The sequence below is a fragment of the Aulostomus chinensis genome, chromosome 18 (genome assembly GCF_037954235.1).
Source record: "Aulostomus chinensis isolate RoL2024-O1b breed Wild chromosome 18, RoL_Achi_v1.0, whole genome shotgun sequence".
NCBI lineage: Eukaryota > Metazoa > Chordata > Actinopteri > Syngnathiformes > Aulostomidae > Aulostomus > Aulostomus chinensis.
Window position 1 is genome coordinate 11,372,460 of NC_141337.1, and position 17,541 is coordinate 11,390,000.

At 43.2% G+C, this 17,541-nt stretch overlaps 1 protein-coding gene and 1 pseudogene across 2 annotated transcripts in view; both read right to left on the minus strand.

The window, feature by feature from the left end:
• Positions 1–17,541, minus strand: part of prkcab (protein kinase C, alpha, b) — a 100,101-nt gene that overhangs the window by 27,665 nt on the left and 54,895 nt on the right. For both annotated transcript variants that reach the window (XM_086184116.1, XM_086184117.1), the window contains exons 4-5: positions 3,594–3,705; positions 1,305–1,433 (exon numbers count right to left, since the gene is read on the minus strand). In XM_086184116.1, the coding sequence (XP_086040242.1) occupies positions 1,305–1,433; positions 3,594–3,705 (241 nt within the window). The remainder of the gene's footprint in view (positions 1–1,304; positions 1,434–3,593; positions 3,706–17,541) is intronic.
• LOC147245144 (elongation factor 1-gamma pseudogene) lies at positions 109–792 on the minus strand (annotated as a pseudogene).

A 17,541-nucleotide genomic window follows, 5' to 3' on the forward strand; every position in this document is an offset into this window, starting at 1 on the left:
TGAACAAAACCAGCTGCGCAGAGACTCGTCTTTAAATTGGGCCATTCAAAGGCATTCTCTCAGTTTGAATGTTGGCGAGTGTTTCCCTCAGACTGACCCAGTCCCCTCTCACTTGCAGATCTTGACTTGGTTAAAGGCTTTACCCACGTGCTGAAAGTCTCCTTCCCAGGCGAAGTCCTCTTTTACCGGGGTCTTGCACTCCTCACTGTCCGGGTCCAGCTTAGACCAGTCATATGACTCATAGTCCATCTGCCAGTCTTCACATCAAGTGAAAGCCAGATCTTGACTGCAGTAGATCCAGATTCCAGAGATGCTGCTATCATTCTTGGTGCCCAAACAAGATGACCCTGGTAAAGGGTCCGCTGAGGTTGTCCAGGCATTGGAACATACAGTACCTGCGATAAGACTGTAGCTTCTAAAGGCAAGCGTGAGCTCTTCAGGGTATTTGTACTGGCTGTTACTTTATGAAATACCTCTCACAGTCAAAGTGTCCCCAGAAATGAGGAAGGGCTACTGTCAGCGTGTCTTCATCGCAGCACTTCCTCTTGAACTCATCCATGACAAATGTGCTCTTTGGCAGATGTGTGAAGGGATTCTTGGCTTTGAGCTCAGCAGCCAAAACAGCCTCACATTCATCCATCTCATCCTCTCTTTGACGTTCCTTTTTTACTTTTTATTCTCGCCCTGAGGTTCGACTGCATCAGGGACCTGCTGAAATGCCGGCAGAACGTGAAGCTTGTGCTTGCGCCGTGTAACAGAGATGCGATGAATATTCGAGGCGCAGGATACCATGTTGCACATCACATGTGCGGGAGCCTTTAAGCTGCGTTTTATCATTCTTTTCCCCTTTGAGGTTGTGGTGAGCCAGACCGAGATGATAATTACTTGGAAAGTTAAAATCACTTCACAATGATATGATGTCATTTACCATGACACTTCATCCATGTATTTTAGTCATAAAACATCATTTGATTCCTCGCAATCTGCTCACTCGTGTGTAAACCACAACAACCTCCAGATTGCCAGATAGTCTAACTTGTTTCTACCTTGTCTTAAAGCAGAATGCAGGTGATGAGTTCAGCGTCCCTTCGCGATTGAGTGGCTAAAGGCAGAATAAACACGTTTTTTTCCCCGAATACCACATGTCTATGTCAAGCCCAAAGTACTAAAACCAGAGATTTCCTGAAATAGCTTCGAAATGAGCTATTCACAGTCTCATCAGGGGAGCCACTTGGTCGCAGCATTCTGAGCAGCTGTAAGTACAGCTCGCAGCCACAGTGACGCACTCTGAGGTGAGGACCAACCTGTGACGTGTAGCCTGTCCCCGCTGACCTCGATCTTGAGGAAGAGGCGACCACGACGTTCCGTGTGATCCGTCCCACACAAGCTTGGAACGTTGACCACACATTGCTTGTGTACGTTCATGTCGCAGGCTGGACGGAGATGCAAAACAGAGAGGAAGATACAATGTTAGAGGGCTGCAGTGAATTACGGTATGAAGACAAGGCAAGTTATGACATCAGACAGAGGAGGGGGAACAAATACCAACAAGCTTTCAGCTGGACGTCTTACAATGTACTGAAGCAAAAATCTGTCTTTTATTGATTCCAATATACCGACGGTCTAAGAAGTGGCTCTTGCAACTGTGACATCCCCTATTTGTTTGTGGATTCTTAGTTAGAAGCCTCAAGGGCGGAATTTTGTTCGTTGACAAGTCAAATTTCGACGACCAAGATTGTATTCTAAATAGATGACAATTTACAAAATTAACATGCTGATGAAACTAGAAACTGAGACCAAAAACTGATTAGGAAAACGAGGAAGGATAATTCCTCCTAGACTCCTGCTTTCGTCCGTTATTGTCTGTTGCTCCAGGTGCCAGTACATACCTTACCTTTTTAATCGTAATTCATTTTGCTCTTTTAAGTCTGTGAAGCACCCTTTTAAAAGTGCTATTCAAGTAAAGATGAATTTACTAACTTACACAGAGGACTTGCCATTAGAAAGGTGTTTTATGAAAGATTAAACAAACTTTGAGATTAAGTTCGGACGAAGTGAGGTTTTTACTCTCATTTTAAATTAAAAATACTTCCATTTGCCAGCAAGTTGGACAGAGGTGTGATTCTGAGCCAAAGATGACTTGATACATGAAATATTTGAATGTGAGGGCAAAAGCAGCTAAAGAAATGAGTGAAAAAGTGGGAACTTTGGATAAAAACTAATATCCATTCAGGATTCTGATTTTAACTACAACAAAAAAATGATTTTGGTAATTACCGAACGCTCTGTAAAAAATGTGCGACATGCTTTTCACCAAATGGGATTTAAGCTGCAGACCCAACATGGCTAATGATTTGTTTTATGACGCATAAGACAAATGTCTATTTTAGAGCTGCAATCGCACTGGCCGCTGCTTTTCTCAAAGGTGCTGCATAGCACTTAAACATCAATAATTAATCACCACATTAACTCAGAGCTGGTATGCAGTTGAAACTGCCATCCAGCGGTCGGGAAACCGCCAGTGTCCCAGCGGGTAATGTTGAAAATGAGTTTTGCTAGACTTCTGTCAGTTCAGTGCAAAAGGAGAAGATGTTGTGAAATAATCTAAAAGATGTTACATTTTTATTTCATGTGCTCTAACACACACATCATAATCTACCAAAAGAGAAACCAGAGGTTACAGAGATCTCCTCTCCTCCCTCCCTCCATCTTTTACTACCCTCGAGCCTTCTCCCCAACCTTGACTCCCTTTCTGTCTTCCTCCATCCTCTTTTTGCCTTCTTCCACTCATCCACCCAACCATCTCTACTGCTCCCTCTCTCTGTCTTCCTTCCTCCTATTGGCAGACTTGTCAGGATGACACCCTGGGAGGAGACAAGGACAGACGAGGGGTGAGGAGGAAACTCGTAATGGCTATGGTCTCCCCATATCAATTTGTCTGTGTGCTCTCCCGTTGCCATCTGTGAAGAGACCACCACCAGAGACCCACAGATGGATAGATGGAGTATGAGGAGGAGAAAAGGAGGGAGGGTGATGGATGAAATGGAAACATGAGGGGGAGAAGACATTTGAAGAGGGTAAAAAGGGAAAGGGGGGAAGATGTGTGAATGAAGAATGAAGGAAGGATGAAAGCAGAGATGTGGGTTGACGAGAGGAGTTAAAATGAGGAGAGGATGGGTCCTGGGAAGGGTGGGAAGAGTGTGGGTGGAAGGAGCCGGGAGGACCCAGCAGGGCGGGACAGGGAATTCTGCCTGGGCTGCAGATGTGGCTGAGTTTAGCACCGTACCAGTCTATTCCCATCTGTTCTCATTAAGGTTGGCTGCTCCAGGACGGAAACCAGCACAATACATTCAACACAGGTGTGTGCACACACACACACATGCAGACACACACACACGCGCACACACACACACACACATACAGACAGACAGACACACACACACACGCGCACACACACACACACACATGCAGACACACACACACACGCGCACACACACACACACACATACAGACACACACACACGCGCGCACACACACACACACACACACACACACACACACACACACACACACACACACACTCTTATACTCACTGTCACATTTCATCCCCTGGTGGATGAGGCCGTACAGAAGAGAACCACAGTGGTCACAGAAGGTGGGACTGCCATACGAGTGAATCTTAAACTTGTGCTTGCTTCTGGGATCCTGGGAAACAAAAAGACATTGTGAGATATAATAGTATAATTGATGGTTTCGGCACATTTAAAGTGGGTTTTTCATCCAAAACACATTCAAGTAAAAATGTGTCTTGAGATCCATAAAGATGTTTTTCCCTCCCGCACCACTCCTTCCTGACTCCAGAATGCAGAAAGAGCCGGTCATGTATATTTAGCATGAGGCTGACGTCGGCTAACAACAGCAACAAAACAACAGTAAAAGTTCCTCAAAAAAATGTCCATTTACAAACTCAAGTGCATTGCCCGGGATAAACCATGTCTTTGATTTCCTGCTGTATGCTCAATAATCTCTAAACGCTTGGATTAGAGCTAAAACAAACTAACTGTAATACCAAATACCGATGCAGTACCAGCAGGATAAACATTCTTGATACAGAGATATAATTTGTTCAACAAGTGTAAATACCAGCCCTTTATAAAACATGATCAAATAATGTTCATCTAAAGTAGCGGGACTGCTAAACCGGGAACAAGCAGAGTACTGCTATGCTTCGCTAAACTTTTTTTTTTTTTGTGGTATACTCGAAAAAACTCACTCGTTCCTGCATTTTTGAACCAGTATTTTTTCGAGAATGATTTCACAGACTTGCAACTTCACTAGTAGCTTTATTAGTTTGAATTAAGTTTGGTGATGTTTGTAGCTAAATGCAGTAGAGTTTAGCATGCTAACATTTTTCTAAATTTACACTCTGACGCAGTTTTGTTGCGATTAAGATTTTCTGTTTGCCTTTGTTATGATCCATCCTACCAGGACCATACATTTCGTTTTACTCCTTCTAGACATAGTGAGATTTCAGTCTGAACCAAAACCTCTGCTATAACTCACTGTCACAAGAGATTTTTATTATAAAATGATCGATCATTGCAGATTGAAGTGAAGATTTATCCCAAAGTGGAGAGACAGAGCTCTCAGGATAAACACTAAGAAGGCATCATGTAAGAAGACGGATATTTTAGTTTTAAATGGGACAGAATAATAAGCGGAAAAGACAATATTTTAACATCTGCTCATCCCTAAACATCATAATAATAATCAGTTCTGTTTATTTAGCTGTATGATAATCCTAGGCGGACCCATCACATCATCTTTGGACGAGACTAATAACAAGAAATATCGGGAAAAAACAAGGGAAAGATAGAAAGAAATATCCAGATGGAAAGGAAATGTCAGACTGCTATCAGTGTGTGGGAATGTGTAAAGTTCACATGTTTTTCGTGCTTGGTGTCAGTTCGCTCCATCTTGTCATCCTGGAAAGCATCCCAGCATCTTATCCGTTTCAATCCTAAAATATTATCAAGGAATAAAATTAAAATAATAATAATAAAAACAAAACAAAACACCCAAATACAGTTGTTTGTGGTGCCAGGAGCCACATAATTGAGCAACAGTTTATTTTAGCCAGAGCATCTGGCACTGAGGCTGAGGTGAAATAAATAAATAAAGAAATAAAATTAAAAAATCACCCGTGCGAGAAACATGGGGATTTATGCTCTGATAGGTTTCCAAGAGAAACTGGATGAAATTATTCAAAAATGACACAGTTTTCCCCGACACATACATAGACGTGAATGGAACATTTGCAGTGGAATATATCAACTCCAAAAAATGTATTTTCCTGTCAGTATTGTGATAGGTGAATTTAGCTAATTTATACTAACCCAACACAACAAGCTGTAATTAAAGCCCTGTAAATGAGAGCGGAGAAACCCACCAGCGTTGCCTCATCGTCACGATGAAATGTGTCAGAGTGGTTGCATGTGTAATTATACAGGCCACTGACTGACTAAGTGGGCTCACATCAGTAAAAAAAAAGAAAAAGAAAAAGAAAAAGCTCTTTGTTTTTTTCTTTTTTACATAAATACAAATCAAAGAAACAACATGACAACACCGAGAGTGGAATTCTACGTTAAATGGAAAAAGCAGGAGGTTATTGAGTGGTTTTAGGATGACATTGGCAGGGAAATTAGTCAGTGGTGTGAGGATCCTGGAAAATTCAAATTAGCATGTTCCCCTTTTAGAACGCTCGCTATTTATGTCCCTTTCTTGGAGGAACAGCCTGAAAAAACAAAAAAAAACAGATGGCTTCGCGGTCATGCCCCATGTGTCCTGAGTTGTCTCCTGGGTCTTCCTCCGTCTGCAACCCATTTTCGCCTCCTTACAGCACGGATGGTCATTCTTTTCTTTTCAATTGTGGGAACGCTGAATTTATCTTTTAAAGAGCCTCGCTGAATGAACAACAGACAGCGGAAGATAATATCTACTTCTAGTCCCTTCCTCGCCTTATCTCAGCTGCTTCCTTCACCTTAAAAGTCCCTGGACACCGAGCTTTTTTTCTTCTCTACCCTGTGTCATTCTGTCTTTGTGCTTCACTCTTGTGAACCACAGTTAAAATTAAAAGCCTGTTGCAACCTGTTGCAGGAAGACGCTAAAGGAGCCAGGGTGTGAAGGCATAAACAATTCAGTGCCCTGGGCTTTTGAATGTTTGTGTCAGTGCTGTATGCATGTGTGTAATTGCACTCGCCTGCATGCATTGGGGGCATTTATTCCACCCCTGTGCTCTTTGTTTGTGCAAACACCTGGAAAAGCACAGACATCTCTGCATCTCACCTCTTCTGACCCACAAATATCACTTGGTGTGATGCTATCATGTTGCAATAAGATGCAACAACACCACAAATTCACAATATTCACATGAATTGATGAGGAAAAACGGAAATATGGCAGAGTTTATTAAAAAATACACAAGGCATTAATGTGTGTTTAATATCGCAGATATTAATGCTCATCTGCAATTTCCCATGGTGGTCCCAGCAATACATGATGTTCTGGAATCAGAACATCTTTTACATTTGCAATATTCATCGCTGGACTTCACGCGATCCACAAAATCACATGGTCCCAGTTGTGAAGAACTGCTACATACCAGCAACAACCAGCGCAGACAAACAACTTTGCTCAAATCAGTCTTTTCTCAACCACGCTGCAGCCGCTGTTCACGCCGTACATCGCTGCTCTTGCCCACAGATGGAGCGAAGCTACAGCGGGGTAGCGGGGATCATCTGTGACACAGAGCTTAACGCCCGCTTCTTTGAGGCTGGACCTGCTGGACGGGAGCCTTTAGAGCTCAGTCTGATGGACAACGCTTCAGTAAAATCACTGATTTTGTAAAGGAAATCTGGACGAGACGAATGACATAGAACATAATGTTTGCAGGAGAACTGTGCTGAGGTGTCTGATGACTGATGTGTTAGTGAAACAGAAAATCTTCAGAAATGTGATGTTTTAATGGACCCCAGACTGGAAATCTGAAGTGTTGTGACAGCGGAAAAACAAAATGTCATGCCCCCCATTGTTGAGGGAAGCGGTTGTATACAAGGTAATAGAGAACAGGTAGCTGCACGCCTCCAGATGACATAATAATGAACCACTCTCACCATTTTATTTTGAAAGAAACAAACATTTGATCACTCAGCTACTCAGTGACAAATCTGTGCTACTGCTAGACCAGGGAGCAAGAGTTTCTCTTTCCTGAAATATGATGATAATGATGATGATGATGATGATGATGGGCTTCCATGTCAGCATTGGCCGAAATGAATAGGTCTGGGTTAAAAAATAAATAAATCCATGTTCCAAATAATATCAATCTTCATTTGAACGATCAGTTATCAATCCAAAAATTCTATGGGTTGTTCTTTTAACATGTTCCATATGTATATTTCCTCTGTCCAGGTGAGAGATGCGTGAAGTAAAACAGGCCTGATGCTCCTCTGGGAGCAGATGTCCGACAGCATTTTGGGTTTTAAAATATGACGACAGCGAAGAGCTGGACAAGGGTAAGGAGGAGTAGAGTGGAAATACCACAAATCTCATACATCATTCAACCAGGCATCACCAAGAAACTCTATCAGCTAAGATGTCCGAGCCCAACCAAACAGCACCGGAGAAGCATTTGTAGTCGAGTTACCATCCATCAGTCCTAACGATGTTCATATGCGAGGACACACACCTGCACATCGCTGTTGTAAATGATGACTTCCAACAACTTGTTAAAATAGTTGAACAGCGCTTTGTGTTGCCTGATCACAAACAGAGCAGTGAAGTTGCTATCCCCAACATGTACGCATGAGGGAAAGATGGTGCCGCTGGATCTGTGTGTGCGTGTGCGTGTGCGTGCGCGTGTGTTGGTTTCTACGATGTGTCGAACTTCAAGTGTGTATAACCCGATGATATAAAAGCGATTTAAATTTGTTGGGTCTATACTAACTCTAATAATCTCTGTATGACAGATTTCCATCTTTGACAGTTTGTAGTGCGAGTGGACAAATTTCTTTCGTAACCCAGCAAAATCAATAAAGCAACTTCAAAATCTGGGAATGAATTCAAATTGAATCGAATCAAATCGTGACTTGCAAACTAATGCATTCAGAGAATCAGTGGCGAAATCCAGCCCTAGAAATCAATAACGAAATTGTTGCATGTCTGCAAAATCCATGTAAGGAAAGATGGTACACACACACACACACACACACACACACACATACACAACGGTGGGCCATGCAAGGCGCCAGCCAACCTACTCATCAGGAACAATTAGGGTCTCGGTATTTTGCTAAAGAACCCCTTGAAACGCTCTCTGTGGTAAGTGGGAATCAAATAGCTGAGGCTTGAGTTACTAGACAGCCTCCTGAGCCACGCCGCCATCGTTGATACAGTAGGAGTTGGATTTTCAGTCGGTCTCAGCCTCAAGAAGAACAAAGCCTCAGAGCAACGTAACACAGTGTTGCTTCTCATCTACAACAACATTCATGTGAAAACACAAGGAGAGGCAGCGCTCTTGGCAGCTTTCATCATATCCCACGCTGCCACATTAAAATTTTGATTTTTGATATCTTCCAGCGGAGTTAGAGGGGCCTGTAAACACTCTCACTTACAGCATGTTGCCATGGCAGCTTCTTCATGTGGTTGGGAATGTAAGGAAAGAATTACAGAGCCCCTTCATGACTAAAGTCTAGTTTCAGGTGATGGGTCCACGTAAACTTGCTGAAGCTGCACCGCAGAGCAAACATATGACTCAATTGTCAGTAGACACCCAAACATTGTAGGTCTAATGCAGGTTAGTCATGCAAGCTGAAGCAAACAGGGGCCAAACCAGGAGGGAAGCTGACTGCACTGAGGCGAGATGATGCGGCTGCCGACTTCCTCGAAGCGCAGAAAGGGCCATATCAAGCAGAAGGAGAGGAGGAGGAGGAGAGCAGAGCGACAATGAGTCAGTCGCGGGTCAGAAGCATCGACTGGCACGTTGCCACAGGAGGTAACAATATCTAATCACCGGCTGGAAATGATGAGAGACGTGAAGGGGAGAGTGAGGAGATTGAGTGATTTATGCGTGGGGTTAATTGGTTAACAGGAGATCCTTCACTCGAGCTTCACTCACATCTGCGAAATACAAATTGGCTGCAGCTACAAAGTCTAATTTCCCATTATGATGCTTCATAAGCAGAAGCACTTTTCTGCCTATGATCTTCTTTCCTTGTTTGATTATTTGATTTGGCATGATTGGTTACTTGATTAGACAAAACAACTTTGTTATCCTGAAGCACAATACGCTAAGTCCCTACAGAATCAACGTATTATTATGAAATAGTGGTCCATCCATCCATCCATCCATTTTCTTCCGCTTATTCCTGTTAAGGGTCGCGGGGGGCTGGATCCTATCCCAGTGGCTTTCAGGCGAGAGGTGGGGTTCACCCTGGACAGGTCACCAGTCCATCACAGGGTCAACACATAGAGACAGACAACCATTCACTCTCACAGTCACACCTACGGTCAATTTAGAGTATCAATCAGTCTCGTCCTCTCTTGATGTCTTTGGACTGTGGGAGGAAGCTGGAGCACCAGAGAGAACCCACACAGGAACAGGGAGAACATGGAGACTCCACACAGAAAGATCCTGTGATGGAGCCGGGGCTTGAACCCAGAACCTTCTTGCTGTGAGGCGACAGTGCTGACCACTGCACCACCGTGCCATCCTGAAATAGTCGTATATTTTTCAAAAGTTTATGCGGTTTTCATGCAGAATTTTACCAATTTCCAGTGACACAGGCGATCAGTGAGCACACTCCTGCAAGGAGAACCTAAAGCAAAATGCCTGACATTCCTTTTATTATTTGAAAAAGCTTGGGATGCACAATAATAGCAGTATCAGCTGATGTTGGCTGTTTTTTTGATCGATTAACAATCAGCAAATCTATTCATTGCTCATCGACTGTTGAGGAAACACTGCAGCAAATACATGATTTGTGAAAAATGTTACTTTTTCATATAACGATGCTTGTTGTTTGGTATGTATGTACAAAATTTGAAAGTAAACTCATCAATGTTGTTCAATTTTAAATCCATTATTAATTGTGAAAACAAGTTGGTTCATGTCTGGTTAAGTTTAAGCACAATAACCACTTGGTTAAGGTTAGGAAAAGATCATGGTTTGGGTTACAATACAAAAGGGTAAACAAATAAATAAATATATCACTAACAACGTCTGAAAATGTCCCATGGCCTCACTGAAATTACGATTAAACAAACTCATATATCAGCTAGCAGTGCTTCCGTGTCCTGTTAAAGCGACCCAACTGATTATTGGCAGAGTTTTATGGAAAATATATCACTAAATGCAGTAACGGTCATACAATTTCTATCATGGAATCAAGAGTTTGATGTTGAATGGACTCGTCCATATGCAAACAATGCGCTGCTGTTCGAGTCCTCCCTTGAACATTCCAACAGGTTGGAGGGACTGAGTGATTTTATTCAATTAAAGATTTGATGCGGTGAAACTCCATCAAGGAATCTTTTGTATTCGTTGTTTCTGCAAACAGTCTGTGAAATTAATAATGTGCTGTACAGAAATACACGGGTAACAGCGAAGTGGTCCCACAGGTATCACCGTGAGAAATTACTTCTTTCAAAAGAAGACAGAAAACAATGAACCAATAATCTAATTAAAAATACACACTCAGTGTTTGTTTGTGTTACTTATGGGAGAACATTTCTGGTATAATAATCAACCTTACGAGGACCTCTAGTTCTCACGGAGACAAGAGACTGGTCCTAACGCAGCATGATGTCATTTCTGACTTCCTGTTTTTAGTCAGATTTAAGGTGTGACTTGAAATTAGGCTGAAATTAAGGCTAGGTATCATTTAGTTAGGATTAGGATTAGGGTTTGGGTTAGGTTGTCCACACGAATGGAAGTCAAGCATGTTCTCAAAGAGAACTGTGCAAACCTGTGTGTGTGTGTGTGTGTGTGTGTGTGTTTGTGTTTGTGTGTGCGTGCGTGCGTGCGTGCGCGCGCGCGTACATGCGCATAATGTTTTTAAATGCTTCAGGATGAGGGACTTGGGGTAACGATGTGAACAACTTTACAGTTGCTATGGTGATTATAGGTTTGGGAAAATTCAGTGATAGAGTGAGTGCCAGCGGAGAGAAAGCAAAACAGCAGAGAATGGAAAAAAAAACAATAAAATTAAGTATAGTGTGTGCACAACACTACAAGTGTGAGGGAAGAACACAGCCGAGTCTCATCTCACGGAGCCACGATGGTGAAGCACTCCCTTGGGGGTGGGAGGGTGGGCTTGCATCACCAAATCACCAGGCCAAGAGTGACTTTTCACTCTACAAACATGGTCCCTTGGAACAGCCTAGAAATAAACAGGCCATTTGTTGAAAGGATATCTATGATTGACCCATCGCTAAGACCCGCCCATGAACACATACTAGCCAATCACAGTTCATGGCTGCTACACTCATGACTCCATTGACAAGTGTTTGTGACCATGAGTTGCATCTGATTTCACTTTGTGAAACCAGTTAAAATGATGCACATGGCATTAATGCGACTATCCTGAGAGGCTGGCAAATGGAGAAGATTTCCTAAAACACACCTCAACAAAGCCAAATATCTCCAGTGGATTAAACCACGAGGTGGACACAGTCAACTCAGCTGTCTCCAAAAGTTTGTAAAGCCTCTTCGGTTATTCTTCTGACACTGAAAGCGCCCATGGGGGCAAGGCCCGCCATCCAACCTGTCAATCACTGACCGTGTAAATCAAGACTCTTTATGTGTGACAACTGAAGAAATATTACTGCAGTGAAAAGACAACCCCCCCCCCCCCCCCCCAAAAAAAAACCTTCTGTGTTTTTGAAGTGCCTATCCAATAACAAAATACAAAACTGGCCACAGGAGAAAAGGCTCTTTGACATTTGCGTGACACGTCATCGTTAGGGTGTTAATTGCAGAAGTGCAGCCAGGGTTTGTGCAGTCGCGGTGACCTTGACAACAAGTTTAAGGAATTCCCTAAAATCAAGAAATTTGTTTCATCTATTAACAAAATGACAGACACACTGAATGTGAGGAAGTATTAAAGGAAAAAAAAACAGCAGATGACTGACAAAAAACGTTATCGACAAAAGCTGGAAGCCGAGGCAAACACACCCAGTGACCTGCTAATTATCACGCTAATTATTCACTTGATTATCTCTCATGCGCCAGAGGAAGCGTCTGGTGACGGGCGTGACAACGTCACGCTGACCGTCCATCACTCACCCGCAGCGCTGCAGCAGCATGTCGGTGTTTAACCAACTGCCGCCTCCTCCTCCTACTGCAGCCTAATTGTCTACATAGATTGATCCTGCAAATCACAAACTAGAGACTTTCAACGAAGACTTTGAAGGCTTGTGAATTATGAGTCTGCACAACAAAAACAGCCACGAGGAGGTTTCTTTAGAGGATGGTGCTTTGGATATGTGTGTGTGTGTGCGCGCGTGTGCGTGCGTGTTCGTGACACTGATAGCCTGCCTTTTCTCTTGGAAGTGTCTTGTATATCTTGTCATTTGTTGTGTGCCTCCTCTGATTCTACGCCTTTCTAGTCTTATTAGTGAATTAAACATCAAAAGGCATTAGGACATCAAACACGCCACTCAACGTACATGCAAATTTGCGCATGGATACACACACACACACACACACGTGCACACACACGTGCACACACACACACGCACATGAAAGAACTCATTCGTGGAAAGATGTACACACACACATTGCCATGTGAGAATCACTAGGCGGGCTCACTGGTAAAAGGGATCCTCTGATTCTGGATGATGAGATGTGTAGTCGATTATGTGGGTGATGCATCAGTTGGTATTTCCCCCCCAGGTGCGGCTCCAGAGCAATAGAGGGTGTGATGTACACAACGTGTAGGAAAAGTCGCAAGTAAACTTGAAGCGAACACACAGTGCTATCAAACCGAGCCGAGCGCACAGGTGTCGGGCCCTTAATCCTTCCCTGTGGCGCTGTAATTAACAGTAGAGGAGAGATCCAGTGTTCAGATCCATTCACACAAACCACACCTCTGAACACCCTTTCATCCCGACCCAACTTTCATCATCAAACACAGCATTTAATTAGACTGACTAGGATATGAGATCTGCTTTTATATGCACATGTGAGCTCCTGTGAATTAGCAGCCTTTTGTTTCCCGCAGCCTTTCAACCTGGGAGAGTTAGCATCACTTCCGGGGTGCGCCGTCTGTCACACACTGGGGGGGGGGGTGTCTGTGACACCAGCGATGACAGCTTCATCTCTGCTCTAAAAGGTTGCGAGTGAGGATGAGCCATTTAGAGGGTAGCTGACTTGAAGGGGGACGAGAGGTAGTAGAGAATCCCACTTAGAGGAGAGGGAACCCCAGGTGGTAACTCTGTTTATACCAGGACAACACAAACAGCTACAGATAAAACAGATTTCTTTATTGAGAGCTAAGGAGGAGTGAGCCCAAGAAAACTGACTCTCATAACTGCTGATTTTGTAGCTCACACAGTGTTGTTGGATGTTAACAGTACGTTACTGAGACTGTGTGGAGGTTAAAGCTGCATCACCTGTGTTAGTATTACACTACTGAACACATACAATATGATCAGGATTCCAGCTGAGGGGCGGCATGGCTCAGAGGTAGGGTGGGCGTCTAGCAAATGAAGGTGATCATGTTGAAGTGTCCTTGAGCAAGTTACTGAACCCCTAATTGCTCCTAATGGTCCTGCGAGGGACTTGAGACCCATCCAAGGTGAACCACGTCTCTCACCCATTGTCAGGTGGGATAGGCTCAAGCCCCACCACCCACACTGGTACCTCCCTACAGGTACCTCCACACTGGTACTTCCATATTGGTACCTACACACAGGTACCTCCACGCTGGTACCTCCAAGGTGGTACATACACACTGGTACCTCCACCCTGGAACCTCCACACACTGGTACCTCCAAGCTGGTACCTCCATGCTGGTACCTACACACTGGTACCTCCCCGCTGGTACCTCCACACTGGTACCTTCACGCTTGTACCTCCACCCTGGTACCTCCACACAGGTACCTCCATGCTGGTACAGTACTTACACACTGGTACCTCCACCCTGGTACCTCCATGCTGGTACAGTACCTACACACTGGTACCTCCACGCTGGTATCGCCACGCTGGTACAGTACCTACACACTGGTACCTCCACGCTGGTACCTCCATGCTGGTACCTCCATGCTGGTACAGTACCTACACACTGGTACCTCCACGCTGGTATCGCCACGCTGGTACAGTACCTACACACTGGTATCTCCACCCTGGTACCTCCATGCTGGTACAGTACCTACACACTGGTACCTCCACGCTGGTACCTCCATGCTGGTACAGTACCTACACACTGGTAGCTCCACACTGGTACCTCCATGCTTGTACAGTACCTACACACTGGTAGCTCCACGCTGGTACCTCCATGCTGGTACAGTACCTCCACACTGGTACCTCCACACTAGTACCTCCATGCTGGTACAGTACCTCCACACTGGTACCTCCATGCTGGTACAGTACCTCCACACTGGTACCTCCACGCTGGTACTGCCACACTGGTACCTCCACGCTGGTACCTCCATGCTGGTACCTACACACTGGTACCTCCATGCTGGTACTGCCACACTGGTACCTCCACGTTGGTACCTACACACCGGTACTGCCACACTGGTACATCCATTTTTGAGTGTGCACACAAATACACTGTATCTAAAGCATGTTCAAAAGTACTCAGGCCAACTAGTAACATAAACAACTCAATCAGAAAAGTTTTTTTGAGGGGGTAAAAAAGGTAAACTTTTCAGCTCATCTATCACCTTCCTACCCATAATGCTTTGCAGCAGTCTTCGTTTTACCCCAGTTCCCCTTGTGCTTTTATTAACGCTTTGACTTGCAAGTGCAGACAACTCGCTGTTAACATACCTGCACATTAATCAGTGTGACATTACCATGGAAACCAAGGAGGACAAGTCCCACGTGGCGATCTCTGTCTCTCTCTCTCTGTCTCTCTCTCTCACACACACACATACACACACGCACACAAATACGGGTGAAAAATTAAGGAAAAACCCTGTGGTTCTCAGCATTTTTAGCTACACAGAGCACCAAAACAGTTTCAGTGTTTCTTGGCATCAACTCTAAAAGTTCTAAATCAGAAACAAACATAATAAGGACATTCAGTTACTTAAAGCCATGTGACCTACTGATTTGGCACAGAGCTTGGAAGAAGATTAGAAACCACACATAGGCAGAATAAGGCCCATGGGGAAGAACTGGCCAGCAAACAATCTCAATCCAGCAATATCCTCAAAGGAACACAAATTATCCCCATAAAGTTTGAAATAATAGTTAGGATGAAAGCCTCAAAGAAAAAAGAAAACGTTCATTCTAATAATATTTTGTCAGTAGAGAGTAAAGAGACATTTTTCAACCAAGCCTCCAGACACACACACGCACTCTCACACACATACACACACACACACACACACACGCACTCACACACACACACTCACACACACAAAAAACGAAAAATCTTTGAGATTGTCTTCCAACACAATTGCCAGGCAGAATTTTTATACAAAGCATTCGACTGTCCAAGAATTAGGAATGAAAGTTAACTTCTTCCAAACAAACACATGACACACAGCAAAAGAACAGAGTGGTGCAGGAATGAGTCTTAAAAACACTGAAGTAAGATAGTTGTTCAAGTTTGGTTCCCTGGGCTGAAGTTCAGTGGCTCTGTAGTTGATATAAGATTTCTCATGTTAAAATTTAATTTTTTGTCATAACATACTCAGTAAAAAATAATTTGTGGTGTCTTAACGACTGTATAGAGGCTTAGCTTAGGAACACAGTGATGCTAACTGAGCCTACAAAAATACATTATCCCTGTACCTCTTGTACAATAGACAGTCCTTTTCAGGGTTGCATGATTATGAAAAAAAAAATCAATTGTTTTTGACTCATATTGCTCCATGATTTGCAATATTAGACAGAAACTCACATTTTTACATAATTATTCCTATATTCACTGTAACATAATGGTGTCATTTTTATAGGTGTCAAGTAAAGATATTTTCTGTATAATCTGATGTGAATTGCAATTAAAATTTTTATTATTTATTGTATTAATTGTTATTTTTGGACACACAACTAGTATTTAACAATATTGCTCTTCCCTGCAATCTGAAAACTACAAAAGCTCATACCCTGATTTGCGATTAATCGTGAAGAATTGTGCAGCCTTAGTCCCTTGTTTACTCTGGAGAAACACATTCAAGTGTCACTGAATGTGAACACACTCTTGTGAAGTCATCAGGCGCCTGAGGTTGTAGTCTCCTGTGAAGAAACTTTCAGTTTCATGAGCACAAAAAGCTCTTAACCCATTTGTCAAGTTACAGTATGTGCAGTACCCATCAGATTTGATAAAATCACCTCATAAGAATTTTTATCTTCACCGATAATGAGCATGATTTGTACGGTTCAACAAGTAAACAAAGACATGAAAATTGCAGGACGCACACAAAGCTAAACTATGGAATACATAAGAGAGAGCGCTAAAGCCCACAGCAGCATGGGACATAATTACACACTCGCTAATCCTCAGTGGCCATCTGTGACAGAGATGTGTTTGGAGGACGTATTAGTTGGATTATTATTGTCTCAAGTACGGGAGTTAGGAGAGGCTTTCTCTTTAAATACCAACATGGGGCTACCACGGTGTGTTTGAGGAACAGTTTTAATGCAGAAACGTGCACATACAGTTTTCATTATCGATTAAACTTTTTTTTTCCTCTCTGGAATCAGCAAAAGTCAAAACCTTACTGGCTCCAGACTGTTACATCTAAATTTTATTTAGTCATTTATATGTTTGTGAGGTTGTTGGATGAACAAAAGAAGCATTTGAACACATCAATTCAAGCTCTGGAAAATGGCAATGAGCATGTTTCACATCTTCATCGTGAACATAGTCGTCAATTTAATCAGTGATGAAAATAATCGTTAGCTGTAGACTAACATATTTGCATGTATACAACATAAGCCTTAGGTGTCCACTGTCCTTTTGCTGGATGCCTCTGTGTGTGTGTGTGTGTGAGTGTGTGTGTGTGTGTGTGTGTGTGTGTGTGTTAGATATGATGCCATGTGTCCTAAAGTCTCTGACATTGAGGCTGTGTGAGTTTGTGCCAATCTTGCAAGCTCAAATCTGTGCATGAGTGCACGTGTGCTTGTATGTGAGTGAGTGTGTGTGTGTGTGTGTGTGTGTGTGTGTGTGTGTGTGTGTGTGTGTGTGATCTCAGATGCCCTGTAGCTGGCAGAGTGACCATTTTGGCCCCTGATGTTTCTGTCCAGCATCCAAACAACAAACGATTACTGCTGCACTGCTTGATTATGAATGTGTGTGTGTTTATGAT